Raw genomic sequence first — 13,792 nt, 5'->3', positions numbered from 1 at the left:
TATTTGATATTATTTTTTTCCTTAGCAAGGCACTCCTTACATAAACATATTATATCGACATACATTTATATGACTAAAATATTACGAATGAATAATTATTACAAATGAATTTTTTCAGCACCTAAATCGAGTGTAGGTGAACATTGTTGAAGATGTTCTTTGCCAAAATGGCCGCCAAATGGAAGCTTGTTTAAAATATATATATGTATAAAAAAATGGGCAAAGTAGAATAAAAATTATAAATGTCAATTAGATTAATTTTTAAATATGTCTAAAATTAGCAAAAAAGATATGTTTAAGTTTTCAAAACAACAGCATAAAGTTTTGGACACGAAAATTCAAAATATTAACATACTTAAGCAAAAACTGAAATCGCATGTTTTATATTCAAACATTATAAAGCGTGTCCTTAGTCTTGGATTCCAATCCTTCCTATCTAAATTTTTTGGATAATCATTATAATTATGCTCATTTATTGTTGTCTTGTATTAACTTCCGGGACGTCAATCCTAAATGCTATTCAGTACGAAGAGGAAATATATATATTTTTTTATTTAAAAACGTTTAATTATATTTTATATTGTAAAGTATTGAAAAATGTCATGCGTTATTTATTTATACGCCGTGTTTTGTTTTTTTTTTTAAATATATATAAATATTTATATTGATAATGAACTAAACAGACTATATTTTGAGAAAAAAATACTACATTTTATTTTTGTCATAAAGGCTGTCTGGAAGACTGCTCTATGGCGATATAACAATAAAAGTCAATTGCTTGCTTTAAACTTCATATATAACCTGAGTTATGGTGACTTCTATATTTGTGTCGAATAAGATTTACAGATAAAGAAATATATCTGTCAGTGACTAATAGCATTATATAAAGATGGCGTGAGGAATAAAGTTTAAACTTACTATTTTTTTTATTTTAAATCTGCATAACAATCATAATAATAAATTCATCTTTTAATTTAAAAAACCTAATCTGTTTGTGACTTTAATATAACTTTTAAGACCTCACAGTAAATGTCTTTATATTATATATTTAGATTTAAGCGTAGAGCTCAAATATTTAATAATCTGTATCGTATATCGAATTGTATTCATTATGCATAATATATGGATGTTTTTATATAGCGCTTATCTCAAAGTTATTCGATAGATGTATGTAATTTATTGCAGTCTGATTTATAATAAAAAGCAACATGTTTAGATCTAGTCAATAGTCCGATTTTCGATTTACTAACAAATATATTTATAGACTAAACTTACTATTTGTTTCGTGGTATTAAAAAAAATTACAATATTTGGTACTGATTGGTCTAAATAAAGTCGCAATATCACAAGGAGATAAAGACATAACAAAGCAAAAAAAAAAAATGCAATCGAAAAATTTCAAATGTTATGCTGCCTGGAAATTAAAACTTGCATGCACATAAAACTACCAAATTCTTAACTGACACACGACAGTGGAGACTACAAGATACATTAAAAAAAAACTTTATATTTTCGAGGGTGAAAATGAGACATGGTTTTAAAATATGTTCAGTAACAGCCTGTTAATGTCCCACTGCTGGGCTAAGGCCACCTCCCCTTTTGAGGAGAAGGTTTGGAGCTTATTCCACAACGCTGCTCCAATACGGGTTGGTAGAATACACATGTGGCAGAATTTCAATGAATTTAGATACATGCAGGTTTCCTCACGATGTTTTCCTTCACCGTCAAGTATGAGATGAAATAAACACTAACTAAACACATGAAAATTCAGTGGTGTTGCTCGAGTTTGAACCCACGATCATCGGTTAAGATTCACGCGTTCTAAACACTAGGCCCTCTTGGCCATTTAAAATATGTTATACACAAGAAACAAGTTGCCTTTATATCATTATGTTGACATCGAATTATTTACATTTAATTCAACACTTTCGTATGAATAAACAGCTTTCCAAGTAAATCAAAATATATACGAGTCTGTTTGCTCAGCTTAATTTCGGCAAATGATGTGTTTTTATCCAATTTCGATTATGAGAAAGACTACGAGTGATGATAATTGAATTACTTTGAAGGTTATATGTGTATATTAATGTTTATAAGAAATATTTGACCTCAGAATGTCGTTTTAAATGTAAAGTTTAATGGGTGTATTGACGTATTGACGCGAATTGTGAAATAAGCTTGATAATTTCATTATAATTGTACTTTTATATTTTTCATTTACTACAGTTCGAAAACGTTTGGATAGATGTCATATTACTTATAGACTATACTAATATTTATTTATTAATTATATTATAAAGAGGAAATATTTGTTTGTTTGCGATTAACTCTAAAACTACAGAATCAATTAATTATTTGTTTCACCAATAGAAATTTATTTTATCCAGAAGTGATATAGTCCAGTCTATTTGGAGAAATATTAAATACTTTATTTAAGGTTATAAGTCTTAAATTATAAAAATTATTATATTGTGTATAATTTTTTCAATAAATCGGTGGACGACTCCACGGTGGCGGATTAGTAATCAACCGTGTGGTTGAACACGGTAATCTTAAGAACTGCCAGTCCGATTTGAAATAATCTTTTTGAGTTAGATAGTACCATCATTGAAGAAGGTGACGAATTATATAACCTCACGGTAATACCCTAACGAGTGAAGTGGTGACTAACCATAAACGTAAACCAATATGACATGAGTACTTAATGAAACTTACATTTTTATTTTGATAATATAAATTGAATAAAAATAATATAAAACGAATAAAATCACAGGACACTTAGTTGTGATGATAAAATAACGTGAAATATGAGATGCATAATAAGTAAAAATTAATTGAAGGTAATGGATATATATGCTGTAAAAATATATGAATATGCTGAATAATTTATTTATTTTAAACAAATTTTAAGTATTGTTATTTTGATTGGGAATTATATGTTCTCATATAATTGGTAGTACATATTCAGTTTGAATGCATATAAGGCATGTGTTAGATGTTATGTACAACTGTTAAAGATCCAAATAATAAAACATAATAGCTTCGTCGCATACTTGATATTTTTTTTGTTAAATTATTAATGATGTTTCCGCCTACAGCTTTATTCGCGTGTTTTTTGGTTGTTAGTCTCGTTTTTTAGATATTAAAGGTCTAAGTTCCTTCATGGCGTGCCAAGGTTGTTTCAAGCCGAAATTAATTAAAATTCGATAAGTGATTTAGCCGCGTAACAGACAGAGAGTAACTCAGTACTCTCGCATTTATAATATTAGTATACATTTTTAGGTATCATACAAAATGTTATAAAGAATACAATTTAAAATTTGAGCCGGTTGGCGTGGTTGGTAGAACACTTGCCTTTCACGCCGAAGGTTGTGGATTCGATTCCCACCCAGGACAGACATTTGTGTGCATGAACATGTCTGTTTGTCCTGAGTCTGGGTGTAATTATTTATATAAGTATGTATTTACAAAAGAAAAGTAGTATATGTAGTATATCAGTTGTCTGGTTTCCATAGCACAAGCTTTGTACAAGCTTAATTTGGGATCAGATGGCCGTGTGTGAAAAATGTCCCAGGATATTATTATTATTATTATTATTATTATTATAAACATTGATTAGATACATTTGATGTGTGTCCGGCAAATCTGTCTGTATGTTCCTGTTTATAATCTAGATCCGAAATACACTTTGAATAAATTACGATCCGGTTTCAACTCAACACTTATATAATAGTCGTTTTTAAGACCTGAATTTTGTAAATGACAGTTTGAAGTATTTGCGTTTGTCCTCGAATTCCTAAACATATAATTGTATATTTAATTTCTCAGACACTGTACTTATATATAATATGGCAAGTCAAAGAGTTCATTATATTATTACACGAATATTTGTAGTATAATAGAGATGTATATATTTTGTATTTTTTATGAATGTAAGCAAATTCGATTTTTGAATGCTGGTGTAGATGTCGAGTGAAAATGTATAGCTCTTGAGATTAGTATACTTCGACAGTTTAATCTGAAAGTTGAAATACATATATGTATGTATTTTTTTCAGGGTTTTTTTTAAATAATCACCTTGTTGTGACACGCTCAACTTTTTAATTTCAAATTCGATATACAATTTCATTCCGTATTCCGTAACAGCCTGTGAATGTCCCACTGCTGGGCTAAAGGCCTCCTCTCCTCTTTTTGAGGAGAAGGTATTGGAGCTTATTCCACCACGCTGCTCCAATGCGGGTTGGTGGAATACACATGTGGCAGAATTTCAGTGAAATTAGACACATGCAGGTTTCCTCACGATGTTTTCCTTCACCGTAAAGCACGAGATGAATTATAATCACAAATTAAGCACATGAAAATCAGTGAAATTAGACACATGCAGGTTTCCTCACGATGTTTTCCTTCACCGTGAAGCACGAGATGAATTATAATCACAAATTAAGCACATGAAAATTCAGTGGTGCTTGCCCGGGTTAAATTTCATTGTAAATAGGATAAGCAATATTGTATCGTCAAATATTGTCGTTAATTTCTCTCTCTCTCTACTATATATATATATATATATATACGCACGCTCACATTTTTTTAATCACATGCAAATTTCATGATGCATATTTGAATTGAGATTATCTTGCTTTTATTTTATTTTTCTAGTTAATTGTATAATTTTTAAATATAAAAACTAAAAATACATTTTTACATTTATGTCTATATAATTTATGCTATAGTTATAAACATATATTCTAGTTATGGAAGAGAGGCCTCCTGATACAGGTTTTTTATAAATTACTACGAGGTTCTCAACCTTGTACGATAGAATAAAGGAAGAAATAAGCTTATTATTAAACTGTAGGGAGATTAGCTAACTGGTAAGGATATTTAATATTGCACAATGTGTGCAAACCGAATCTATTCTATCAATCTTATAATACGGCGGGACAGCAAATTTGATAGAAATGGAAAAAGAAAGCGCAGAAGCCAAAAAATTGAAGTGCTTTCCGAGGGATAAATTTGAGAATTGAGAATTTCTCGACAGAAAAACCCAAGCACTTTTTTATATTATTTACCTAACCTAAACTGAAGTTCGAACCCAGGACTTAGAAATTTGCGGCCTTATAAACCGTCCACTAGACCAACTCCGCAGTAATTAAAGCTAAAATGCAAACAAAAAACATTGACTCACTGAAAGCAAACTATAATAAAAATTCCAAGTCCTGTAGAAAGGCATACACGAGAGCGGATGCACAGCGCATTGTACAGATTGGTCATGACCTTGTTTCGCATCCTAGGGGCTCCCGTAGCTTCTGGCGTCTGACCAAGTCTGTGCAAAACAATTTCTGCCAAACTTCGCTGCCACCGCTCAGAAATCCGGACGGATCGCTAGCTCACAGTCCGCAAGAGCAAGCTGATCTCCTGGCTAAACTCTTTGCCGACAATTCCGTCATCGATGATTGTAGTGCACTGCCACCTACAATACCTGCATGTGGCCATACGATGCCTGACATTAAAATCAGGCAACGTGATGTGCGTGCGGAGCTGCAATCACTTGATGTACGGAAAGCTAGCGGTCCCGATGGAATACCAGCCATAGTGCTGAAGAAGTGCGCAGCGGAGCTGTCTCCTGTGTTAACGCGCCTGTTCCAACTTTCTCTCTCTTCGGGATGTGTGCCGGAGGCTTGGAGAAGAGCTAATGTACAAGCGGTTCCCAAAAAAGGGATCGGTCTGACCCGGCAAATTATCGGCCAATAGCTATCACCTCAGTACTTTGTAAGGTGATGGAACGGATTTTAAACAACCAACTGATCCATTACCTAGAAGATCACTGTCTAATTAATGATCGTCAGTACGGGTTTCGACCAAAACGGTCCACAGGTGATCTTCTAGCGTACGTAACACACCTCTGGGGTGAAGCTATCGACAAGCATGGAGAATCGTTGGCTGTCAGCCTCGATATCTCCATGGCTTTCGACAGGGTCTGGCACAGAAGTCTTCTCTCCAAGCTACCGGCATATGGTCTGCCTGCTCAGCTATGCACCTGGATTGCCAGCTTCCTACACAAGCGTAGCCTTCGTGTTTTAGTAGATGGTTGCGCTTCACAATTCTGTGTAGTGAATGCTGGGGTCCCCCAGGGATCTGTGCTATCTCCCACACTCTTTCTTTTGCATATCAATGATATGCTCTCCTTTGGGAACATACATTGATATGCAGATGATAGTACAGTGCATGGTGGATACCACGGACGCGCAGTGGCTGGGCGGGAGGAAACTGAGGAGAGGCGGGAGAATCTTGTCATTGAACTCGATAGGACGTTAGAGCTCATCGCCAAATGGGGCTCTGATAATCTTGTTGAGTTTAATGCCAAGAAAACACAGGTATGCGCTCTCACGGCGAAAAAGTTAACATTTTCCCCTCTTCCCTCCCTCTGTGGTACTCCGCTGGTGATGCAAAGCAAAATCGCCATGCTGGGGATTGACGTTCGCTGCGACCTTAGTCCAAGGGATTACATCGAGGCTGTTATAAAAACACAGGTACGGTCTTGCGTGGAATATTGCTCGCACCTTTGGGATGGCTCCGCTAAGTACCTACTTGAGGTCTTGGACCGGTTGCAGCGACATGCCGTACGCATTATTGGCGACGTAAAGGTCACAAACACCCTTGAACCTTTACAATTGCGTCGTGAGAAAGCAGCACTGAGCACTTTCTATCGACTGTATCACGGCGAGTGCTCTGAGGAATTATTCTCTCTAATTTCTGCTTCCCCCTTCCTTCTTAAGTCCACGCGAGCTGGTTCTCGATGTCACAGCCTAACTGTGACATCAATTCCATCGCGAACAAAGAAATTTGGCAACTCCTTTCTTTGTCGCACTTCCAAAAAATGGAATTCCTTACCAGCTCACGTGTTCCCCTCCTCTTACAACCCGGGTTCCTTCAAACGAGGCGTGAAGAGGCATCTTGCGGGCCGGCAAGGCGAAGGCGGCTAGTGCAGAACGTTTTTCCCGTCTGTACTGGCCGTCGTCGCGTTTGGACTCTACTACCACTTACCATCAGGTGGAGTAGAGTCATTTGCCCTCCCGGCGAATATAAAAAAAAAAAAAAGTTTTTATACTAAGATTCTTTATTCAGAATTTGTCTATTAAATCTCAATATTGGCAGTAGAAAATAAACACTTTATACAAAATCTATATCTAGATGTATAAATATTTATGAAATATGTATGTAAATGTATGATATAAAATATTTATCTAAAATTTTGCTTTTAAGGTATCTAATAATCATAAAATTAGTCAAACATGACTTCAAAAAAAACTTAAATTTAAGTCTAATCTAAATCTCTAGCTAAACTACTTTCTGCAATAAGGGTGACCGGTTCGTTGTCTTATAGAAGTAAAGTCGTATGTCAATTAAAATAACCTGTTTTATAATAAATATCTTAACGTCCTGGAAGGCGATTCTCATAATTATGGCTTATGGTAAAGCTTAAGAATTGTTTAGAATAGAAATTTAAGCCTTTTTAATTTTTAGTCATATTTTAAACAATTATGTGTGATACGCAAAGACAACATAGAATAAATATATATAATTAAACATTCATATTAAATAGTATTCACGTATTTAAAAAAATTATTATGCAAACAGTTATCATTTATGTATTGGCAACATTCGATAGGTCAGTCATCTTTTGCAAAGCGGTTGCTATCTGTGATCTGCATAGATGTTCTATGAGAGCAAACTCGAAAGTCACCGTATAACACGATTGTGAAATGTCAAATAGTGCTATGAGATTTTGTTTGAATATGATTCAATATCAAAATATATTTCACTCAATTACGTTTTTAAAAGCAATTTTAAAAATATATTACAGAGGATTATATTAAATGTAACGCAAGCGCAACAACCGTCACCGACAAGAAACTTAGTAGATACTCTTTTCCGCCATTTCAATTACAAAAGTTATGTCAAGCAAGTTAAATTTATATATATCCTGCCTGAAAGTCAACTAATTCCATACAAAAAATATTTAAATTGATTACGTAGTAAAGTTAAAGATATATGTAGTATTTTATTATGAACAATATAAATGAATTTAAATGGAGACATGTATTAAAGCAGTGTATCCGTACGTTGGTTTTCAACACTCGGGCTATACGAGGGAGGCACGAAGCTTTCTTACAGAATACTTACTACCTGCTATTGTTGTGTTCCAGTTTGAAGGGTGAGTGAGCCAGTGTAATTATAGGCACAAGGGACATAATATCTTAGTTCCCAAGGTTGGTGGCGCATTGATGATGTAAGCGATGGTAAACATTTCTTACAATGCTAATGTCTATGGGCGTTGGTGACCACTTACCATCAGGTGGATACGCTCGTCCGCCGTATATCGTATATATATATATTATACCAATACACACACACATATATATATATATACATAAAAGTTAATAGTTTTGTTAAAATTAAATTATTTGTTATATGTTTAATATTAATTTTAAAATGGTTAAAAGATAAATTTTAAAGTAGGGATCGAAACCTTCAGAATCCAGATGTCTCTGATGGTTTCGAAATTAAGGGGAGAGGAGTTATGTTAGCCCAAGGCATGAAGACTATAGAAGTGAATGCTTAATCAGCGGAATTTTAGTCATTGTGTCATTCCATGCTTTGGGATCGTATGTCCTGGGAAACGATTTGTTAAAAGGAAAAGAACATTCGACTAGAATATAAGCCTCTGTTCAGTCGTGTCACTTAGATATAATAAAATATTTTAAAATTCAAATATATTATATATTTTTCTGTCTGTCTTGCTCCCGTAAATCTGTCTACTTAGTATTACGATTGTTCTCATAAGGCAAGGAAAAATAAATATTCTAAGGATTTTAATTTTACACGTCCAATCGTAAATTTAAAGGTACAACAAATGAGTTCACACAGTTAAAAGCGTGAACAATTGAACTGTAAGTTGACAAAAGAGTAAAAAGCGACTTCGAGTAATCAATACATCATTAAAGTTTCGTTGTATTTATGCATTTTTACTTTAATCCTATAAATAGCATAACTTCACTCGACTGTAATTGCTATAATTGCTATTTCTTATGACTAAGCAAAAGCGATCGATGTGTGGACCGTTATATTATTGACTTATGGTACATATATATATATATATATATATATATATATATATATATATATATATATATATATATATCCTACATATATATATATGAATTAGAAAGGAATCATATTTTTTTTTTAATTTATGATTATTACAAAAGTTACTATTTATAACCGGCTGATGATGAGACTTGTTTTCAAACGGCATCAAATAAAGGCAACGCGACAATATTAAGTGATGTTTTTAGTGGTTTTATAAAATTCTCATAAAACATCATAATTATATTCAATATGTCCTGTCGAGTTGAGATGGCTTAGTGGACAGAACACTGTGCTTTTATGTTCTTAATTTGTATTTATAATTCGTCTTCTGTTTGGCTGTGTAGGATAACATAGCGAGGAAACGCATGTTTTGAATTTTCGTCCAGTAGTGGTCCTTCACAGGGTGTTGCTTACTTTTTTAATTGGTAATTAGTCACGAGTCCTAAATGGTTCATAAGCGGAGCAAATACTCATAATGAGATATAGGTAGACAACATTTTTTTATCTAATTTTCTAAATTTAATTTATTAATTCCAAATTACTTAATTTAAAAAAATCCTTTTACATTTGGTAAATTGGCCTGTAGTTTGGAGGATTTTAATAGATATATGAAATAAATAAACAAACCTGTCAGATGTGTTTTAGTATGGAAGAATGTATACAGATTTTAACGCGAATAACCTGTAGCTCTTGTTATGGAAATTAGACAATGTTTCATGCGTCGTCACATATTTTTATGTAATATTCGTCTTGATTAAAATAATATAATAAAAATCCCGTATTATTAAACGAAAAAGCAAGTACTGATAATTTTACCAGGGTTTGAAGAATTCGAAATATAACTTAGAAATAAATACTTTTGAAATTAAATATAACAATGGGCTATTTACTGAAGTACGTTATTGGAATTCCCATTATATATGAGTATGTATAATGGTATATTCAGTTAGGAGATTCATTTATTGCGTTATTAGAAAAAAAAAAACGCGCTAATCTCAAACCGCCAACTATCAACAGATCAACAGATTGGTTGTTCGTATATGTCGGTTGACATATATGTAAAGTCATTAATTAATTATTGGCACGACTTGTGATTTGTTGAATGTGTTTAATAATGTTATTTAGATTAAAGAATAATTGAATGAGTAATTTACTTCTATTTGTATGATTTAGTGTTCCATTTTTAAAAAGACCAATTCGAAATTTCACTTCTGGATGCTAAATATACAATATTATATTTTAATTTATCTTAAGAAATAATCCTTCACTTTTCCCTTTATTATATATATATTTATTTGTGTAATTAAATTTATAATACATTATATAATTTATAATTTTACTTTCGTCAAATTAAATTGTGTTATTTATTAATAATGCAATATAAATTAATGGGTGGTCGATCAGTCACAGTTATTTAAAAAACATTATTGATTTTTTAGGAATAACGATATGAAATATATTTCTTAAGCTATTTGTTTTACGCTCTTATCTTCTAATTGCAAAGAATATCGTTAAGCTTGATTATTAATAAAATGTTTATTAAAAAAAAATTACTTTTCAACGCCCAGAGTTCCAGTCGATCTAGACTGTCCAGGAATAGCCTGCTTTCTCGCCGGCACTGTTCGCTCGTTCCATTAACAGGCACCATGATCCTTGGAAACCTATCCCACAAGTCCAGTAAATTGATCCTCGAACTTTCAAGCGACTCATTATTAGCGGCAACTTTTAAAATCGTATTATTAAAAATGCTACGCGAAAATATATTACTATCGCCGATCGTTAGTTCGATACACTCGCGGGCTGCGCACACGCAGACCAAGCAGAGCAGCACGCAAGTGCGCACCGCCATGTTTCTGACAGCAATGATGCCGCGGAACCGGCGTCTTGGTATAAAGATCAGAAGCGCACTTGAACAATAACCCAACGACACTGACATCTATCCGTAAAATACAATGGGGTTGGCTAATATATTTTTTTCTACCTACCAGTTTAAAAAATATTTAGTTAGTTAGTATAATAGTTTAATTGTATTTCATATCATTTTTTTAAAATAAATTCTATATTTCAAACAATAAAAGTTCCTTTTTTATTTACATATATTTACTTGATTGTTTTTGTTATCGTAATTACATGTTATATTTAGTTATATAAAATTGAATGTGATAAATTTTATCAAAAATCGATGCAATATATTATATCAAAAGAAACCTATTTAACCTAACCTTTTGTAATGATCAAAATATAAATATATATTTTTAGGGTCGTAGGGTTTTGTAGCGTTGGAAGTCATATTGTTTACTTGTCTGGCTGACGTATCAACGCACAGCACAAACTAGGTTAGGACAATGGAAATTTGCATACGGTTTCCTTTTGCACAGTAGGTTAGCACTATGGAAGGATTTATGAAAATTCAACTCATTAGGTTAAGGGTAAGGGCATAAAAGTTTTTACGAAAATCCTTTATTTTAGAAGAAAGAGCTATGGAATATGGTATTTAGCAATTCTGTATTATGAAGAGAGTGAAGCCGCGGGTAAAGCTAGATTTAATATAATTGATTTTGTCTTTTCAATTAAAACTTTATCCAAAAGACATAAATGTTCGCACGGTAAAAGCTGTCGGACCTTGTTAGTAAAATGTCCTTGAAACAATCACTATTTAAGAAATTTTTATTCCATAATATCTTTGTAATAACAAAATAATAATTTCATAAATAATATACTCCATACATAGTAATCGAAGATAATTCAAGTTAATGAATTGTGAGTCATTATCGTCTAATTTAAAGTTTTAACATTTTATGAACTGCGTAGAAAATTCGTTGGTGATAACTATACCTATATAACTATTAACATATACTCTAGTAATGAGCAGCCGATGAGTTTGGCCTACGCTCAAGTTTGGGTACCACCCATATTTTATCACTAAACATCAATTTTTATTATGATTGTGTTCCAGTGTAAATTCAAGGCTGTTGATATAGCCGGGATTGGAACCCGTTGAAAATGGTTCACATTAAAATTATACAATATATTCTTCCACAAAGTAGAATTTTACACCAACTAAGTGATGCAAAAGAAAGAGGACAGAATGTATTAAATTAAAACTGAGAATCGGAAAAAAAATATAGCCCCTCCTAAACAGACTTTGGTAAGGAAACAATTACACAGTAACAGCCTGTTAATGTCCCACTGCTGGGCTAAGGCCTCCTCTCCCTATTGAGGAGAAGGTTTGGAACTTATTCCATCACGCTGCTTCAATGCGTGTTGGTAGAATATAAACGTGGCCGAATTTCAATGAAATTAGTTACATGCAGGTTTCCTCACGACGTTTTCCTTCACCGTCAAGCACGAGACGAATTATAAACACAAATTAAGCACACAGTGGTGCTTGCCCGGGCTTGAACCCACGATCGTCGGTTAAGATTCACGCGTTCTAACCACTAGGGCATCTCTTGTTCTAGGAAACAATTAGAAATATATAATTAGGGTCCAGTAAATATTGTTACAATATTAGAAATTGGGTGAAATAAAATATTTAAGTAAGACTAGTCTAGATCTGACAAACATTTTAATTGCAGTCTCTTGTAGCTCTTAGCCCATTTAATCAGATACTTATTATGGATCAGATTTTACGAAATAGCAGATATAGTTAAACGTAATATATTAACCAAAATATGTTATGTCTATAACTTGGCTTCATAATTATCATAGCCTAAAATTATAAGGTCAGCTTCATATATTAGAGTTAGCAACTTGAAATTTACATATACAGTTTTTATTTATTCATGAAGGCAGTCGATTTTTTTTGTGAAGGAAGTAATAATAATAATATCCTGGGACATTACACACACGGCCATCTGATCCCAAACTAAGCAGAGCTTGTACTATGAGCACCAGATAACTAATATACTACATATACTAATTTTCTTTAAATACATACTTATATGGATAATTACACCCAAACTCAGGACAAACCGACATGTTCAGGCACACAAATGTCTGTCCTGTGGGAATCGAACCCACAACCTTCGGCGTGAAAGGCAAGTATCTACCAACCACGCCAACCGGCCCGTCAAGTCAAGTAAGTGTTAATCATTTCTTATAATGTCTAACATTCGACCTAAAGTGATTGTTATCTCTTTTGCCTATGATTCATTAGCTAACCTCCCTTTAAAATAAAATAACTAACGGTAAAATAATGTTAGTAGTGCCTACACGTACCCTAGCACAGAAACATCACGAGGACTAATGAAAATAATATTTTATTATTAAATCATGAAAACAGATATTTAACTAACAAACTACATGATTACCACGATTAATGATCGGTTCCATTAAGCTCGTATGATATAATTGTTATTAATATAACGTGATTATTAATATGTTAAACCTATTAAGGTAAATCATAGTAGATGAGTAAGTATTACAAGTGTGATGAACGACACGTACTTTATTTATATGGTGGAAATGGACAGTATTCCAACGCTAAACCATCAGTGGAACTACAGGCATAGGGGTGTAACATATTAGTTCCCATGGTTGGTGGCACATTGAAGATTTAAAAAATGGTTTATATTTTTCAGTACGAATTTCTATGGGCGGTGGTGACCACTTCATATCATTGGTCACTAAAAAGAATAAT

General features: G+C 33.0%; 1 protein-coding gene across 1 annotated transcript in view; it reads right to left on the bottom strand.

Annotated features, from left to right (window-relative positions):
* The window catches only part of LOC126768129 (nose resistant to fluoxetine protein 6), a 48,945-nt gene extending 37,920 nt beyond the window's left edge, over window positions 1-11,025 (bottom strand). Inside the window, exon 1 of the mRNA XM_050486046.1 lies at window positions 10,705-11,025. Coding sequence (XP_050342003.1) covers window positions 10,705-10,999 — 295 coding nt within the window. The 5' untranslated portion in view covers window positions 11,000-11,025. The remainder of the gene's footprint in view (window positions 1-10,704) is intronic.
* Between the last annotated feature and the right edge of the window lie 2,767 nt (window positions 11,026-13,792).

This window comes from Nymphalis io, chromosome 4 (assembly GCF_905147045.1).
Source record: "Nymphalis io chromosome 4, ilAglIoxx1.1, whole genome shotgun sequence".
NCBI classification, from domain to species: Eukaryota; Metazoa; Arthropoda; class Insecta; order Lepidoptera; family Nymphalidae; genus Nymphalis; species Nymphalis io.
The sequence above is the reverse complement of the archived record's forward strand: the minus strand, read 5'-3'. Positions and strand labels throughout refer to the sequence as shown.